Source organism: Podarcis tiliguerta (genome assembly GCF_965153285.1).
Source record: "Podarcis tiliguerta genome assembly, chromosome: 3".
Classification (NCBI taxonomy): Eukaryota; Metazoa; Chordata; class Lepidosauria; order Squamata; family Lacertidae; genus Podarcis; species Podarcis tiliguerta.
This window is the reverse complement of record NC_139536.1, coordinates 61,992,726-62,007,171: the sequence shown is the minus strand read 5'-3', so window position 1 is coordinate 62,007,171 and position 14,446 is coordinate 61,992,726. Positions and strand designations below refer to the sequence as shown.

Below are 14,446 nucleotides of genomic sequence, written 5' to 3'. Positions count from 1 at the left end.
GATGCTTAAATAAATGCATAACCTCTCATTTTAAAAATTATTTTTGCACAATAAACAGCTGGCTCAAACCTACGCGAAAGGAATGTGTCTGTTTCTTCTGCTTCTCATCTCTGATAATAATCTCTTAAGGCTTGTTTTCTGGTGCAAGGAAAATGACCTCATTGCAGAGGGAGCTTTCTTTGGCATCCATTTATACTTAGACAGCACAACAGTTCCACAATGTGAAGCATCTGTTGCCATACTTTAGGGAGACTGCAGCAGGGACGGTGTTGCTCCTGTGAGACCTAAGCCAGCCCAGAAAAGCCAGGTGGCATCATTGTGGTAAACATCAGAACATAAGACCATAGGTCTGCCTAGTCCAGCCTCTCACACTGCCCAACCACCTGCCTAGTTAAACTGTGGAATTTGCTGTCACAAGGTACAGTGTTGACCACCAATCTGGATGGCTTCAAAATGAGATTATATGAAGCTGTTAAAGCTATCAGTGACTGCTAGTAGTCATAATGGCTGTGGTGTACCACCAGTTCCAGATGAACACCCAAGTAGGGAGAGTGCCTGTTGCCTTCAGGTTCTGTTTGTGGGCTTCCCATGGGCATTGGGTTGGCCACATAGCTGGACTATAATAGCCCTTTGGCCTGGACCAGCAGGGCTGTCACAGTCTGGGTTACGGGCAGTCGGAGTCCTGGCTTGGTACGTCGGGGCTGGGAAGCAGGAATCAGCAGTCCAGGGTCAGCAGTCCAGGAGTCAGGAGGCCAAGAGTCCAAGGGTCAGGAAACCAGGAGTCAGGAAGCTGAGGGTCCAAGAGTCAGGATTCCAGGAGTCGGGAAGCCAAAGCACAGCTAGGTGGGTAGCATGTTGCCATGGCAAAGAGCCAGAGGGAAATGCTGGCCTTATATACTCCTCCTGGCCCTTGCCACCAGGTGCTACGAGTCTTCTGTCATGCCTCACCTGTGAGGCCGCACCTTGCCCTTCCAGGCCAAACTCAGGAAGGCCCTAGTCCTGCGAGGCCCTACCAGTCACAGGGCCCGGCTCCTGCACGCACTCCTGACAAGTTCCATGTTCTGAACCTCGCAAGCAGGGCAGGAGAGCAATTGCACTCTTCTGCTACTGTTCCCCCACAACTGGTATTCAGAAGCACACTCCCTCTCTGATCTGTGGCAAGCAAAACATACAGCATTCCCACCCGGCCTTCCTCTTTCTGCCTTGGCTCTCCCCTTCCTTCTGATCATTACCAGCACTTGTGAATCAGTGAAGGAGAATTGGATCAACGGAAGGACTCAGCCCTCTGGTCTGCTTTTCTGACATTACAGTGGTACATATGCTTCGGATTACATACGCTTCAGGTTACAGACTCAGCTAACCCAGAAATATTACCTCAGGTTAAGAACTCTGCTTCAGGATGAGAACAGAAATCGTGCTCCGGCGGCGCGGCAGCAGCAGGAGGCCCCATTAGCTAAAGTGGTGCTTCAGGTTAAGAACAGTTTCAGGTTAAGAATGGACCTCCGGAATGAATTAAGTACTTAACCCGAGGTACCACTGTATCTGAGAGGACCCTAGAAGCGGTCTAGCAAAAGCAAATTTGCAGAGGTGGCACCAGAGGCTGCTGAGACCCCCTGCTTTAAACCGGATGCTTCTTTGGCCACCCTCCAAGCTTCCTGGTGGCACTTTCACATACATGCAGCTCTGTTTTGGTCCTTATATTCACTCCCACAGAAACCATTGCCACAGAGCAGGCAAATGAGATGAGAGTTTGGAGAGGGTGGGGAGTGAGGGCTTTATGGGGCTATATCCAGCTTGCTGACCAGGGTTTTACTACTCCAGTTTTTAAAAAGCAGCATTTCAATAGTGGTAGTTTTATTTTCAATCCATTTCCTAGTGATTCCCAACATAGAATTTACTTTTTCCTCACAGCACACATAATGTTTTACCACATCCTGAAGATGTATTTTTGATGGCAAATACAGTTCAATGTAACTTGATGCCATTTATTTATTTATTTTCAATTCACCAAGCCTGGAAAGAACCGTTTGTAGCTCTTCATCATTCCTTTTTGTCTTTACTACCCTGAATTATTTACAGAACTGTTATCTGCAAATGTGGCTGTTTCACTGTTCACTCCTAACCTTAGAAACAAGTTAAAAAGCACCTTAATAGACACTGCCAGAGAAGTCAGAGAAGTTTCCTGCTTCTGATGTATTTTTTTTAAAATGGTTGCCCTTAATGTTTTTAGTGACAATGTAATATTTTAGCTAGATAATTTGAAGGGTTTTTTTTTCCCCAACACAGTGGAGAAAATATTCTAGATAGAGGTTTACAATGCTTTTCATAAGGTATGAAAAAGAAGCCAGCACTTCTTGAAGTGGTGTGTACAAAGAGTTTTGATGCTGAGACATCAATAAAAATGTCATTAGCTCTAGGAGTAAGGCTTTGAGTAGATGCTAAAACCTGATGGATGCCAATAACTGCTATCTCCCTTGTTATCTTTCAACAAGAGAGAATGGTAGTCTCCAGATATACTAGCAGCCTTCTAAAAAGAAGGCTCACTAGTTATTTTCCAGCTCCTGCTGTGTGGTATTTGTTCTCCTTTTGCAGGCAGTGAAATCAAAAGAGCCTTAAAAGGAGATCCACATCATAGGACTTCTCTGGACTACCTGTTTATTCAGCATTCATACTGATTCACTTGTGCAGTGTCAATCATTCATTCATCTCACTAATTCCAGTGTATTTCCCTGTCACTTTCCTAACTGCAAAAAGTCTGCTTCTTTTAAAAAGTGGATTAATTGCGCTAGGGTGAGAAAGCCCTTTAAGTCGCTTTAATCGTACAAGCCTAAATTTCCAGTATGTGTTTTAATCCCTTCTGCAAAATATTGGAGGTGGCCACAATCAGGTTAGACCTACAAATGGAATCAAAATTATAGCGGAATCTCATGATAGACCAATTTTTGGTTACATTGAGATGTCTATACAATCCAATTTGGTGAAGGAATACCACCATGAGGTGACATTTTCTGTTATTTTTTCCACAGTTACATATTCTCTATCTATCTGCCTACATCTAGTTTGGCCCTTAAGCAACAGGGGCATTGAAGTACCAGTGTTGGCTCAGATATCCATCCCATTATTTTTTTTGATAGCCAGCATATCCTGAGCTAGTCCCTTTAGGTTATAAAAAGCACTTTGTCGTGAGTCAGTGAAATAGCAGAGTCAGTAGCCAGATTTCCTGAGGCAGTGATTTAGGGAAAAACTATGATTTTTCCCTCTGACTGTTGGCAAAGTTTATGAGGAAAAACCCACCTCCTGGATAGGAAAGATTTGGTTGTACCGAGTCACCAACCCCTCCTACACACACACACACAAACACACACACACACACACACACACACTCATTCACTCATAGACTCAGTCACTCTTTTGAAAAGAAAGTAAACACCTTTGTGTTCCAGATTATTGAAATTATCCTGCAGTGTATGATCTGTAATTGAGCCCCATGTTCTATTTTTTTTGTCATGAATGTGGCCTGCCAGACCTCTTAGATTGGCCCTCAGGATTCTCCTCAGACCCTAACCCCACCCCACACCTTGTGCTGGCTCTGCTCCATGTCATCTTCAAATGTTTTTTTCCTGACTGAGATGTGCCCTTGACCCATGATAATGTCTCTTGCTTCCCTGCCTCACTGGGGATATGCATTATGTATTGTGTGTTGTGTTGTGTTGTGTTGTGTTGTGTGTGTGTGTATTTGTGTAGTTGGACTGCAGTCTCCTCTACAAAAGCAAGAGTCCCATCCATTGCTCTGCCCATTTTCCTTTCTGGCCCCACCCACTTTTTGTTGGCCTATGTACACCAGTGACATGTGGCCCTCAGAAGGCTTTCCTACAAGGAGATTTGATTCATGGGATGCATACCACTTGGTTCCTCAACACTTGGTTACACTTCAGTTCCACGACTTTTCAGCTGAATGTCAGAAATCACCTCACTGAAAACTGTGGGCATTTGCTGTGGCATTGGACCATGTGGAAGTTCTGTCTATGGCTGTTGCTTCATGTTGGGTCATTCACAGATGCCACTCATTCCTGGATTGGCACATTCATGAGTCTGGTATAGAAATACGACTAGTTGGATGAGATTTTGAAAATGGGCCCATAACTGGTTGGTTTTTTAAAAAGTGCTGTATAAAGATAAAAAGGGCATTGAAGAACATCTGAACTGAGTAGGGTTTGCATCTCTGGATCAATGAGTTTGTGGGATCTTTTTTTTTTTTTAATGCCTTATTTATATATTTTATTTTCTTCCTTATACCGCTTAAGAAACACCAACACCACCCCTGGAAGTGGCTGAGTGATGGCGTGGCAGTCAAAATCAACTGCTTCCAAGTGCTGTAGTTAGAAGTCCCACAAAATGCAAATAAATTATGCCTCTTGACACATTGATTACTGTTTCCTGTTTAAAGCATGCTCTTCTTACCAAAGGCAGTGACTGTACTTTTCCTCTCAGTCTGACCTACCATGCAGCTTGAACTAAGCATTATAAGAGACACCAGGCTGCCACTACTTTGCTTGCTGGTCTCTGCTTCTCATCAACTGACTGATGGCTGGGTGTGTGTGGTGGGGCCGGGGGTGGCAGAGTAAGGCACAGCCCAATGACATAATGTTAAAGGAAATACCTAAGGAAAGGCACACAACAGCAGAAATTCGGTGTCTCTGGCCCCATCTTTTTAAACTCTAAGATAAAGGTTGGTTGGTTTTTTTTTTAATCATCTGGAAGTATTTCTGCTACAAGTTGAGGAAAGACAATTAACACATTGCCTTACTTGATAAATTTGTTTTTGCTTCTTTATTGTTTCTACACTGACTGACAGAGGTCCTGGGGTTCCCTATGGGAGGTTTCCCCCCAGTCCTACTTGCAGATCTTGAGCCAAAGGAGGCCAGGAAGGCATACATGATGCAATCTCTGTGGAGCTCTAGTTTGAGTCACACATCTTAACTTGTTGATTAGAGCCAATAGGGCAAATGCCTTGTATCTTTAATCCAAAAGCTGCTTTGATCTTTGCTGCAACTGCTTTACATTGGGCTGACTTCCCCTCCTTCCTCCCCATCCATTATCAAAATGCTGAAGGACCAAGAAATAAACAGACTGGAAAGAAGGGCTAAAGTCCATTTCTATTTTTAGCACGGACATGATTCATTATAAAAATAGGAAAAGAAAGAATCAATGAAAGCTAGGCTAGGAAGTCACAAAACTGTAGGTTAGCCACGACTGTGGGTGTAATACTCTCTCTTTCCCCCCCTTTCCAGGCGGGAGATGCATCTTCTCTTCCTCCCCCTGCTCCAGACTGTCTGCGGCCTGATGTTAGAATCCCTGAAGCTCAGAGCCAAAACTGCTCCAACTACCAGCCAGACCTGAACATCACCCACGGTTTCCTCTACCCTCCCAGTTAGTAGTGCTCTTTATATAGAAAAGATCATAATGTTGTAATCGGCTGGATGTGGCTGGGTGTTTAAAAACATATACACAGCACTGAAACAACCCACTGGGAAGAAGCATGGCATTAAAAAGGGAGAGGGGGGGTATTTCAGTGGTGTTTCTTTTGTGAAAGAATAGCTTTGCTATATTATAGCCACTGCCTTCTGTAGTACCAGACCACAAGGCTCCTCAAGTCATAGTCAGATATTTTTCTTCAACAGGCTTAGATTTACGTTGAGTAAGGAGATACGTAAACATTGCATGGAAAGGAATCTGTTAGAAACCAGGTTCACGGTGATTCATTTGCACATAACATGGAGACATGGCTTGTTTTAACCATGCCTTGTTCATTGTACAATGAGGCAAGCAAACAAGCCACAGATTGTTTCTCCAAAGCTTGGTTTGTTTTCCAGTTGCTCCTGCCTTGTGCCTCTGTAGCTTGGTGAGCGTCTGGGGTGAGGTGGCCAAGCAAACCACTTTTAAGCAAGAAAGTTGGCTTCTGGCATAACACCAGATAATAGTTAAAACAAGCCATGGTTCGTAAGCCAACAACAAACCATGGCATCTCATTGTGCTTTGTTGCCAGAAAACCAATCATGGGAAACGGCATGGTTGGCTGGCAGAAACCCTGAAGAGAAGAAATTCACTCTTTTGCTGTAGGGTCCGCATGTATATTTCTGTTACCACTATGTGTGATCCTATGTTTTCATGCAAGAGGGCAGAAAGGGTATTAAATAATAAAATTTAAGAGATATTTTAATGAATAGATCAACCAGAATCGTAAACAAAATTGTGCTCAGCTTAAAATAATTTTGGTTTAGTTTTCATGATTTACAAACTATTAATCCCATTTTTTCCCACAGACTTCAATTCAACTGCAGATGAACAATATGATGCTTTACTTACCAGCAACATTGTTCCCATGTACAAAGAATTCAAAAGTAAGTGCTGATAATGGCCTACACTTTGATATTGCATTATTTACCTGAGAGTTTATGCTTACATTCTGGCCTCTTCTGGCCTGTGTGGTCATGGGACAGAGAAGCCATACTGATTCAGCATAACAGTTCCCCTTGTCGCTGATTCTATCTCACTGTACTTTCAATTGCAGGATTATGGGATTACTTGCATAATACGCTGCTTCCAAAATATGCTACAGAGAGAAATGGGCTAAATGTGATCAGTGGGCCTATTTTTGATTATAATAGTGATGGACACTTTGATTCCCTTGATATCATTACACAGTAAGTAAAGAAAAAAGGTAACCAGTTTAAATGTTAGCATGCGGCACGAGTTTCATTTTTATTTATTCATTTAAATCACTTATATCCCACTCTTCTGTCAAGCATCACAGAATGGCTTACAAACAATAGCCAATCTGCCATCTGCTCAGAGTTTCCCAAACTTGGGTCTCCAGCTGTTTTTGGACTACAACTCCCATCATCTCTAGCTAGCAGGACCAGTGGTCAGGGATGATGGGAACTGTAGTCCATCATATATACTGTAGTCCATAAACAGCTGGAAACCCAAGTTTGGGAAACCCTGTGCTAGATTTTGAGCGAGTTACAGCAGGTGCTCAGGCACAAGTCAGCCAAGAAATCAAGTTACGCTCTGTAGAATGACTGGCTGTATGTGAGCCAGCTGATACCAACATCTGGCTTGAAAAGAATAGACAGGTGTTTTGGCAAGGCAGCTGCGGCAATGCCTCTCCAAAGGGGTATAGGAGAATGTGATGCTAATGTCCAATACAAAGATGAAGGTCTACCAGGCTTGTATGTTGAGCACATTGTTTTATGGAAGTGAGTTGTGAGCACTGCCGGGAGCGACACCTCAATGCCTTCCACATGTGCTGCATCTGGAGGATTTGGAGCATCACATTCCCACCATGTTCACATTCTTGTCTCAATGACGTCTACACTGGCATAGTCATGTCCACAGAATGGAAGATGGCAGGATCCCCAAGGACGTGCTGTATGGGGAGCTGGCTTCAGGCACCAGGCCCATTGGCAGACCAACTCTGCACTGCAAATATGTCTGCAAGCATAACATTGAAGGCTGGCAACATTCACCTCACCATGTGAGAATCCCTTGCAGATGACTGCAGTGCCTGGAGACAATCAGGTTGTACATCCATAGCAGTGACCAGAGGAGGGATGTCCGCTGGAAGGAGCGCAGAGAGAAGAACCGCCATGGTGCATCTGCAGCAGCACAACTGGACGCCTTTAATCTGGCCCTGCTGCAACAAAACATATCTCTCCTGTATTGGTATCTACGGCCACAGCAGGCACTGTAACTTTCCAGCAGTTTGACTTCACTCCCAAAGACACACTCCTCCATTGTCTCTCGAGACAAATGGATGCCAACGATCCAATGTGGGATGGCTGATACCAGCATCTGGCTTGAATAGAATAGAATAATTCCAGCCTTATTCCCAGGATCTTTCCTCTGGGAACAACAGCTGCATTGCTGACCACAATTTACCTACAAATCAGGGGTGCCAACTTGAATGAAATATTGTGGGGGCCCAGGTAAGCCCCACCCCACATATTTGATCACATGACGCAGTGCACACAATATTTGAATGGGAATGCCCATCAACTTTGTGGGGGCCTGGCCCCCTCAAATATTTTATTTTAGGGGCTGAAGCCCCCATGGCCCCTAGGAGTTAGCTCCTATGCTTCAAATCTAATAATAATAATAATAATAATAATAATAATAATAATAATAATAATAATTTATTATTTATACCCCATCCATCTGGCCGGGCCTCCCCAGCCACTCTGGACAGCTTCCAACAAAATATTAAAATACAGTAATGCATCAAACATTAAAAGCTTCCCTAAACAGGGCTGCCTTCAGATGTCTTCTGGAGTATGGAGTTCTGCTGATCTGTTTGATATGCTCTCTAATGGATCCAGGATAATTTCTTGCCAGCTGCCAGTTTTGTAAAGAATATTTGCAAGTTCTGGACAGTTTGGCTGTGCAAATAGGTTTATGGTCCGGGTTTTACTGGATTTGCTGTTTTCTAGGCTAGACTTGATGCCACATTTTTCAAACATGGTTTGGACAGAGGGAAAGAATTTCTGCCACAATGTAGGTGGATGGATGAGATGACAGACTAGAGCTTCCTTCCAGTCAAAGGGCTTTAATATCCTGTCAGCCACACTGTGCTGTTTAAAAGCTTTTATAAACAGATCAAAATCTGTACAAAGTTAGTCATGGCAAGATAACCCTACCCACTTTTTGAAGAGAGAGCTCATACAGGAATTACCCTGCGCATTAAGGGACTGCATTTGCATGAGTATCTGTGACACTGCTTCAGTTTCAGCTAATGGAATCTTCTTTGTCTGATTGATAAGAAAACTAATTCCAGGGGCATCAGAATTTCACTCTCACAGTTCCTTTTCAATTATTGTTTCTTGTTAAATGTTAATACGGTTTCAACTAAAAAAATAGAAAATCAGTGAAATGCAATGAAAAGGTAGAAGTTTATTCTTTCAGCCTTTTGACCCCAGATACAATCATGCACATCAAAGGAAATATCCAATCTAAAAAACTGCTAAAATTGTATGCCTTTGTTGCGTTAAAATTTTGGGCAGAATTTCAATCCACATTGATTCACACTTGCAATCCCATACCCACTTGCCTCAAGTAAACTCAACTGAATTAAATGGGAGCACTTCTGAATAAATATGTACAGGGTTGTGCTGTCAGTTACTGAAACTGAAAATTGCTGGTTAGGTATATGCAGTATTTCTTAGGCAACAGACAGTGTAATCCTACCTAACGAGTGCTGATTTCCTTCTGCTTCCAGTTTTGGAGCTATTCTCCATAATATTTCCACAGGGTAGGTAGTTGTAATTTCATTGAATGAAATGGTGTGAATATAATTTTACAAAAAGTATAGCTTTTGGTAAACAGCCTTTAATTGATCTTCTTTCACAGGCATGTAGGCAATTCACAGATTCCCATCCCAACCCATTACTTTGTTGTACTGACTAGCTGTGAGGACCAAGCCAACACCCCACTGAATTGCTCAGGCTCACTGAGTGTCCTGCCCTTCATCCTTCCTCATCTGCCCGACAACTCTGAGAGCTGTGGTGTAAGTATAACATCATTCACTTCACATGCCCCTGCTCTTCTTATTGGAGATGCGGTTTCTACAAATGCAGCCATTTGAGAAGTGTTTAGTGCCCAGTAAAAATCCAACACAAGGCCTAGCCTAAGAGATCATTCCAACTGACTCTCAACGTACTGACAGTGATTGTGTTCAATATTAAATATTTTGGAAGAATTGCACATAAAGCACAAATTAGGTGACATATGCCCTCTGTTATTCAGACCACTTGTGACACAGTGGATAAGAGACTAAGGACTTATCTACACCTCCATTTTCCCACCGCTTTCCCCCGGGGAAAGCCGATCTTTAGTGCTGAATTGGTACAAACAGCAATTGGGTTTTAAGTGGATTGCTATTTGTTCTAATTTATCACTAAAGAGCAGGTTTCCCAGGGGGAAATGGTGGGGGAAAGTAAAACTGTTCAGACCCATGCCTAGAATGCACGGGACAAGTGGAATATCACTTGGACAAGTGGAAGTGTGGATGAGCCCTAACAGAACAATTCTAACCCCTGATCTTCATTGCCTGCATGACTTAAGAATGCACCACATCTGGAGGATAACATTCCCCAATTCCTGTGTTCGTATATATGCATGTAAGTCAGAAATGCAGTTTTGAATAAGCAGGAATTAGATTTTTAAATGATTGCTGAAAAAGAGTTGTGCCAGTTGTGAACAGATGTAATTTATCTGAAGTGCATTGCCATCTCTTGCTTGGTTTATCCTATTTCTTGACTGTGGGCATCTGGGACATGCTGTCGAATTCTGCTCTCCAGTGAAATTGACACAGCTGTCAAAAAAGCATTATCAGTTATGCCTCCCCACCACAATGCCCTAGTGCTGGTTTATAAAGTAATACTTTACTTTTGAAAAAGCACCAAGGCGGCATTGATGGAATTGGACAAGGCTTTTTTTGCATCATTTAGTCTCAGGACAACGTAAGCCACATATAACTGGGCGTGCTTTGCAAGCGACTTCTCCTCCTCTAGCTGGAGTGGTTGTGGTGGCATTCAAAATGAGAAAAGCATAACAGCTGGATGATAGTAATGCACAGTATCCAGAGTGGAGATATGCTGCTCAGTGGCTGTTCAAAGCATCTGAAAATGTGTATATGATTTCTGCTCTGAGGGTCAGCATTTGGCATACTGTTAAGCATTAACTAGGTAGTGCCAATAGCTGAAGTTAAAAAAAAAATAGTTTTTGCTTGTAGCATTTGCCTTCAGCCTTCCCCTCCCTCTTCCCAAATATGGCATAAAGGACTTGCTGTGTTTGTTCATTCTGATAAGTCATAGCTCATTGTACTGTTGTAAGGAAACTAACTGTTAAAAGATAGTGAACAAGTTCCAAGGACGAAGGAAACATTCAGCAGATTGCCATGGCCTAGTTACCCCAGTCCACAGTGACAGAAATTTAATTAGGGAAAATAATAAAGTTGTGGGACGCGGGTGGCGCTGTGGGTAAAACCTCAGCGCCTAGGACTTGCCGATCGCATGGTCAGCGGTTCGAATCCCTGCGGCAGGGTGTGCTCCCGTCGTTCAGTCCAGCGCCTGCCAACCTAGCAGTTCGAAAGCACCCCCGGGTGCAAGTAGATAAATAGGGACCGCTTACCAGTGGGAAGGTAAACGGCGTTCCGTGTGCTGCGCTGGCTCGCCAGATGCAGCTTGTCACGCTAGCCACGTGACTCGGAAGTGTCTGCGGACAGCGCTGGCCCCCGGTCTCTAGAGTGAGATGAGCGCACAACCCTAGAGTCTGTCAAGACTGGCCCGTACGGGCAGGGGTACCTTATCTTTACCTTAATAAAGTTGCAAGGCATTTGTATGCAGAAATTCCTTGCACTACTGCAACATTGTTTTTTTGCCTGCTGATGCACAATTGAAGTTCTTGTGTTTGTTTGCTTTGTCAGGATGGGCAGCCAGAATCACTGTGGGTTGAAGAAAGAATTCAGACTCATACAGCTCGTGTCCGTGATGTGGAGCTTCTGACGGGTCTGGATTTCTACCCAGAGAGAAATCAACCTCTGCCCGAAATCCTACAATTGAAGACATTTTTGCCAATATTTACAACTCTTTTTTAATGAGTGTGTGTAATTTATTAGGTCTTGTTAAAATTGTTCCTTCCTTGCCAGTTGGAAGAACCCAGAACACAAACCAATGCATGTTTACTTGGAAGCAGGGATGCGAGGAAATGACAATTTCATTTCTTATTTTTTTCCAATCTTAAATTGGGTTCTCCACATTTTGCAACAATTTGCTATTTTTCTTTAAAAAAAAACCCTCATGAAAATTCATCACATTTTTGTTCAAACATTTCTATAAACAGTTTTGACTCATGTACACATTTTGCAAGCAATTTCCCCTAATATAATGCATTTTTGTAAACATTGCTTGGTTGGAGAACTACAATGGAAAATTCATATAAGGGTGAATTGGAACGGATAAGCTGTATTTGGATATTGTTTGACAGATTGGGCTTTAAATAAACAAACAAACATGCAATGTATACTGGATCAAATTTATCCTCAATCCTTTCTCAGAAGTCAGTCACTTGTGTATTCAGTGGGAATGAGTGTGTTTAAGATTTCAGCCTCAATTACAGATCTTCAGGCGATTAGGGTAATAAATGACGACAGGAAAAATCTCTCCCAGCATTCCTGCAGCTCCATGATCCACGTGTTTTCCTGGAATTTCTCCCTCCCTCCTTCTCTCTTTTGATGGTACAAGGACTTCAGACTACATGAAACTACTGAATTCGAACTTTTAACATATGAATAAAATATAAAGATTTTAAAGCATTTTGTATATAATAATAGAATGTGCCACTGAAATTATGAACAGGAACAAACTTCAAAAGAAAGAAAGAAAGAGTTTCAGCTGCTGTCAAGAATATTGCTACATGTTATTGTGTTTTCACGAGGGGCTGCACGCCTATTCACTTCACTTGCCAGCACCACCAGATTTGGGTATTTCCTAATCAGGACTCAGTCCCAACCCTTTAGCTGCAATATAGGGGCTAAAATTCCACTTTGCTGAGTAGTTGTCCAGCTATGCAACTGAATTCTTCAGTGTGCAGATTCATATGCAGAGCTGTCGATTTTTGAGTTGGCATTCAACCCTTCAAAAGTAGCTTCTTTGAGCGCTGTGTTAACCTTGAAAGCATAATTATTGTCAGGAGATGAACACAAATCCATAAACATGAGTGCATACAGTGAATAGGCAGGAATTTTCCAATACAGTACTGTGTATTGTTGAGGACTACTTACTAATGGGAAAAGTTTTCTGTTGACGTCTGTGTCAGGGAGACCCAGCCCCTCAGTCTCACTTTTATAAACACAAGTTTAGGTGTCTGTGCTTTGCTAATTTTCTGCCACTAATATTTACTCAAAAAACCATTGTAGCTTGTGTAGAAGGCTTAGGCATGAGATGGACACCTACACAAGAGACAGGATGAACTTTAAACAAGGATTGTTGGTTTATTAAGGTGGGTGCTAAGCTTACAAGGGGATACAGAGACCTAGGTTCAGGTCTTAAAGTGGCTTGATGACACTAGTTTTTCGCTGGTTTTTACCTCCAGCCAAATTCCTTAAACCTCTAGCCCAGCCAAATACTTTCACAACCTAGTGCAACTACTGGGGATCCTCTGCCTTTGTAAAATTTCTCCTGGCTGCTTGGAGAGTTCAGCTAACTTTAGAACACTGCTTACTGGTAAAACATTTAAAAAGGACAGCCTTTTAGACCAACTCAGTTACTTCCTCCCTGATCCAGACCCTGCCTAATAAATACTCAAATTGGCTGTGCCTCTCTCCTCTCAGAATGCTAAACAGCTTTGTGCAATATCGTAACAGTACAAGGCTTTAGACAGTCTCTGTTGTAAGGGGCAGGTTAAAAGAGCCTGCTTACACCATTTGTTGCACAACTGCCTGGCAAGGCAGGCCAGTCACATCTCTCAAATGATCCAGAAATCACTGCCACTATGCCCCTCTTAACCTCTACAGGTTAAGTCTGGGAGGTCAAAGGAGCAGACAGAGGAGACCCTATGCTGCTTAGTCAATCCCTCTCAGTTTACACAGGGAGATCCCTGTCTTTCCCCAAGATCAGAACAGCCTGCTTTTCTCTATCAACCTGCATTTCCTATATCGCCATAGCAAGAACTTTGAGGCTTAGGCTCCTGAGAGGTTTCCCCCAACCCTGTGAGCTGGCAGCATTGCAGCAAGACACCACTTGTCAAATTATATAACATTTATTAGGAATAAAAAAGACAAAGGAGAGCGCAAAGGGAACAGAGCAAAATCCTGAAAAATGAAAGGAACTCTTTAACTCAGACGTACCTGTGCTCACCATATATTTGAAGCACTATGACACTATTTTAAACAGTCATGGCTTCCCCCAAAGAATTCTGGGGGCCGTAGTTTGCTAAAGGTGCTGAGAGTTGTTTGGAGATGCTATTCCCCTCCAGCAGCTGTAATCCCCAATGTTCCCTGTGAGGAGGGATTGATTGTTAAACCTCTCTTGTATTAACCCCCACCCCCCCAAAAAAATATGGAAGAAAATGTGTGTGCTGCTGAAAATGCCAAGGTTGCAAGTTCAATACCCGCAAGGGACAACTGCATATTCCTGCATTATAGCATATATTCAACACAAAAAACAGCGACAATTTGTTGTTGACAAAGGACAGCTGGACATATAAAGGACCCCATTACCTGCAGTAGCTTAGGGCCTCAGCAAACCTAAATCTGGCTCTGCAGTCATTACAGAGATAATAGAGAATGAGAAGGACCAGTGGTCTGACACAGCTTCCCATGCCCTTATTGGGCTTTCCACTGTGTAAATAGTTAATAATAATAATAATAATAATAATAATAATAATAATA

The 14,446-nt window shown here is 42.7% G+C and overlaps 1 protein-coding gene across 1 annotated transcript in view; it reads left to right on the top strand.

Moving 5' to 3' along the window:
* ENPP3 (ectonucleotide pyrophosphatase/phosphodiesterase 3) overlaps window positions 1-12,078 on the top strand; it is a 46,610-nt gene extending 34,532 nt beyond the window's left edge. Inside the window, exons 19-23 of the mRNA XM_083434917.1 lie at window positions 5,292-5,430; window positions 6,324-6,401; window positions 6,572-6,704; window positions 9,406-9,562; window positions 11,483-12,078. Coding sequence (XP_083291043.1) covers window positions 5,292-5,430; window positions 6,324-6,401; window positions 6,572-6,704; window positions 9,406-9,562; window positions 11,483-11,653 — 678 coding nt within the window. The 3' untranslated portion in view covers window positions 11,654-12,078. The remainder of the gene's footprint in view (window positions 1-5,291; window positions 5,431-6,323; window positions 6,402-6,571; window positions 6,705-9,405; window positions 9,563-11,482) is intronic.
* Window positions 12,079-14,446: the final 2,368 nt, after the last annotated feature.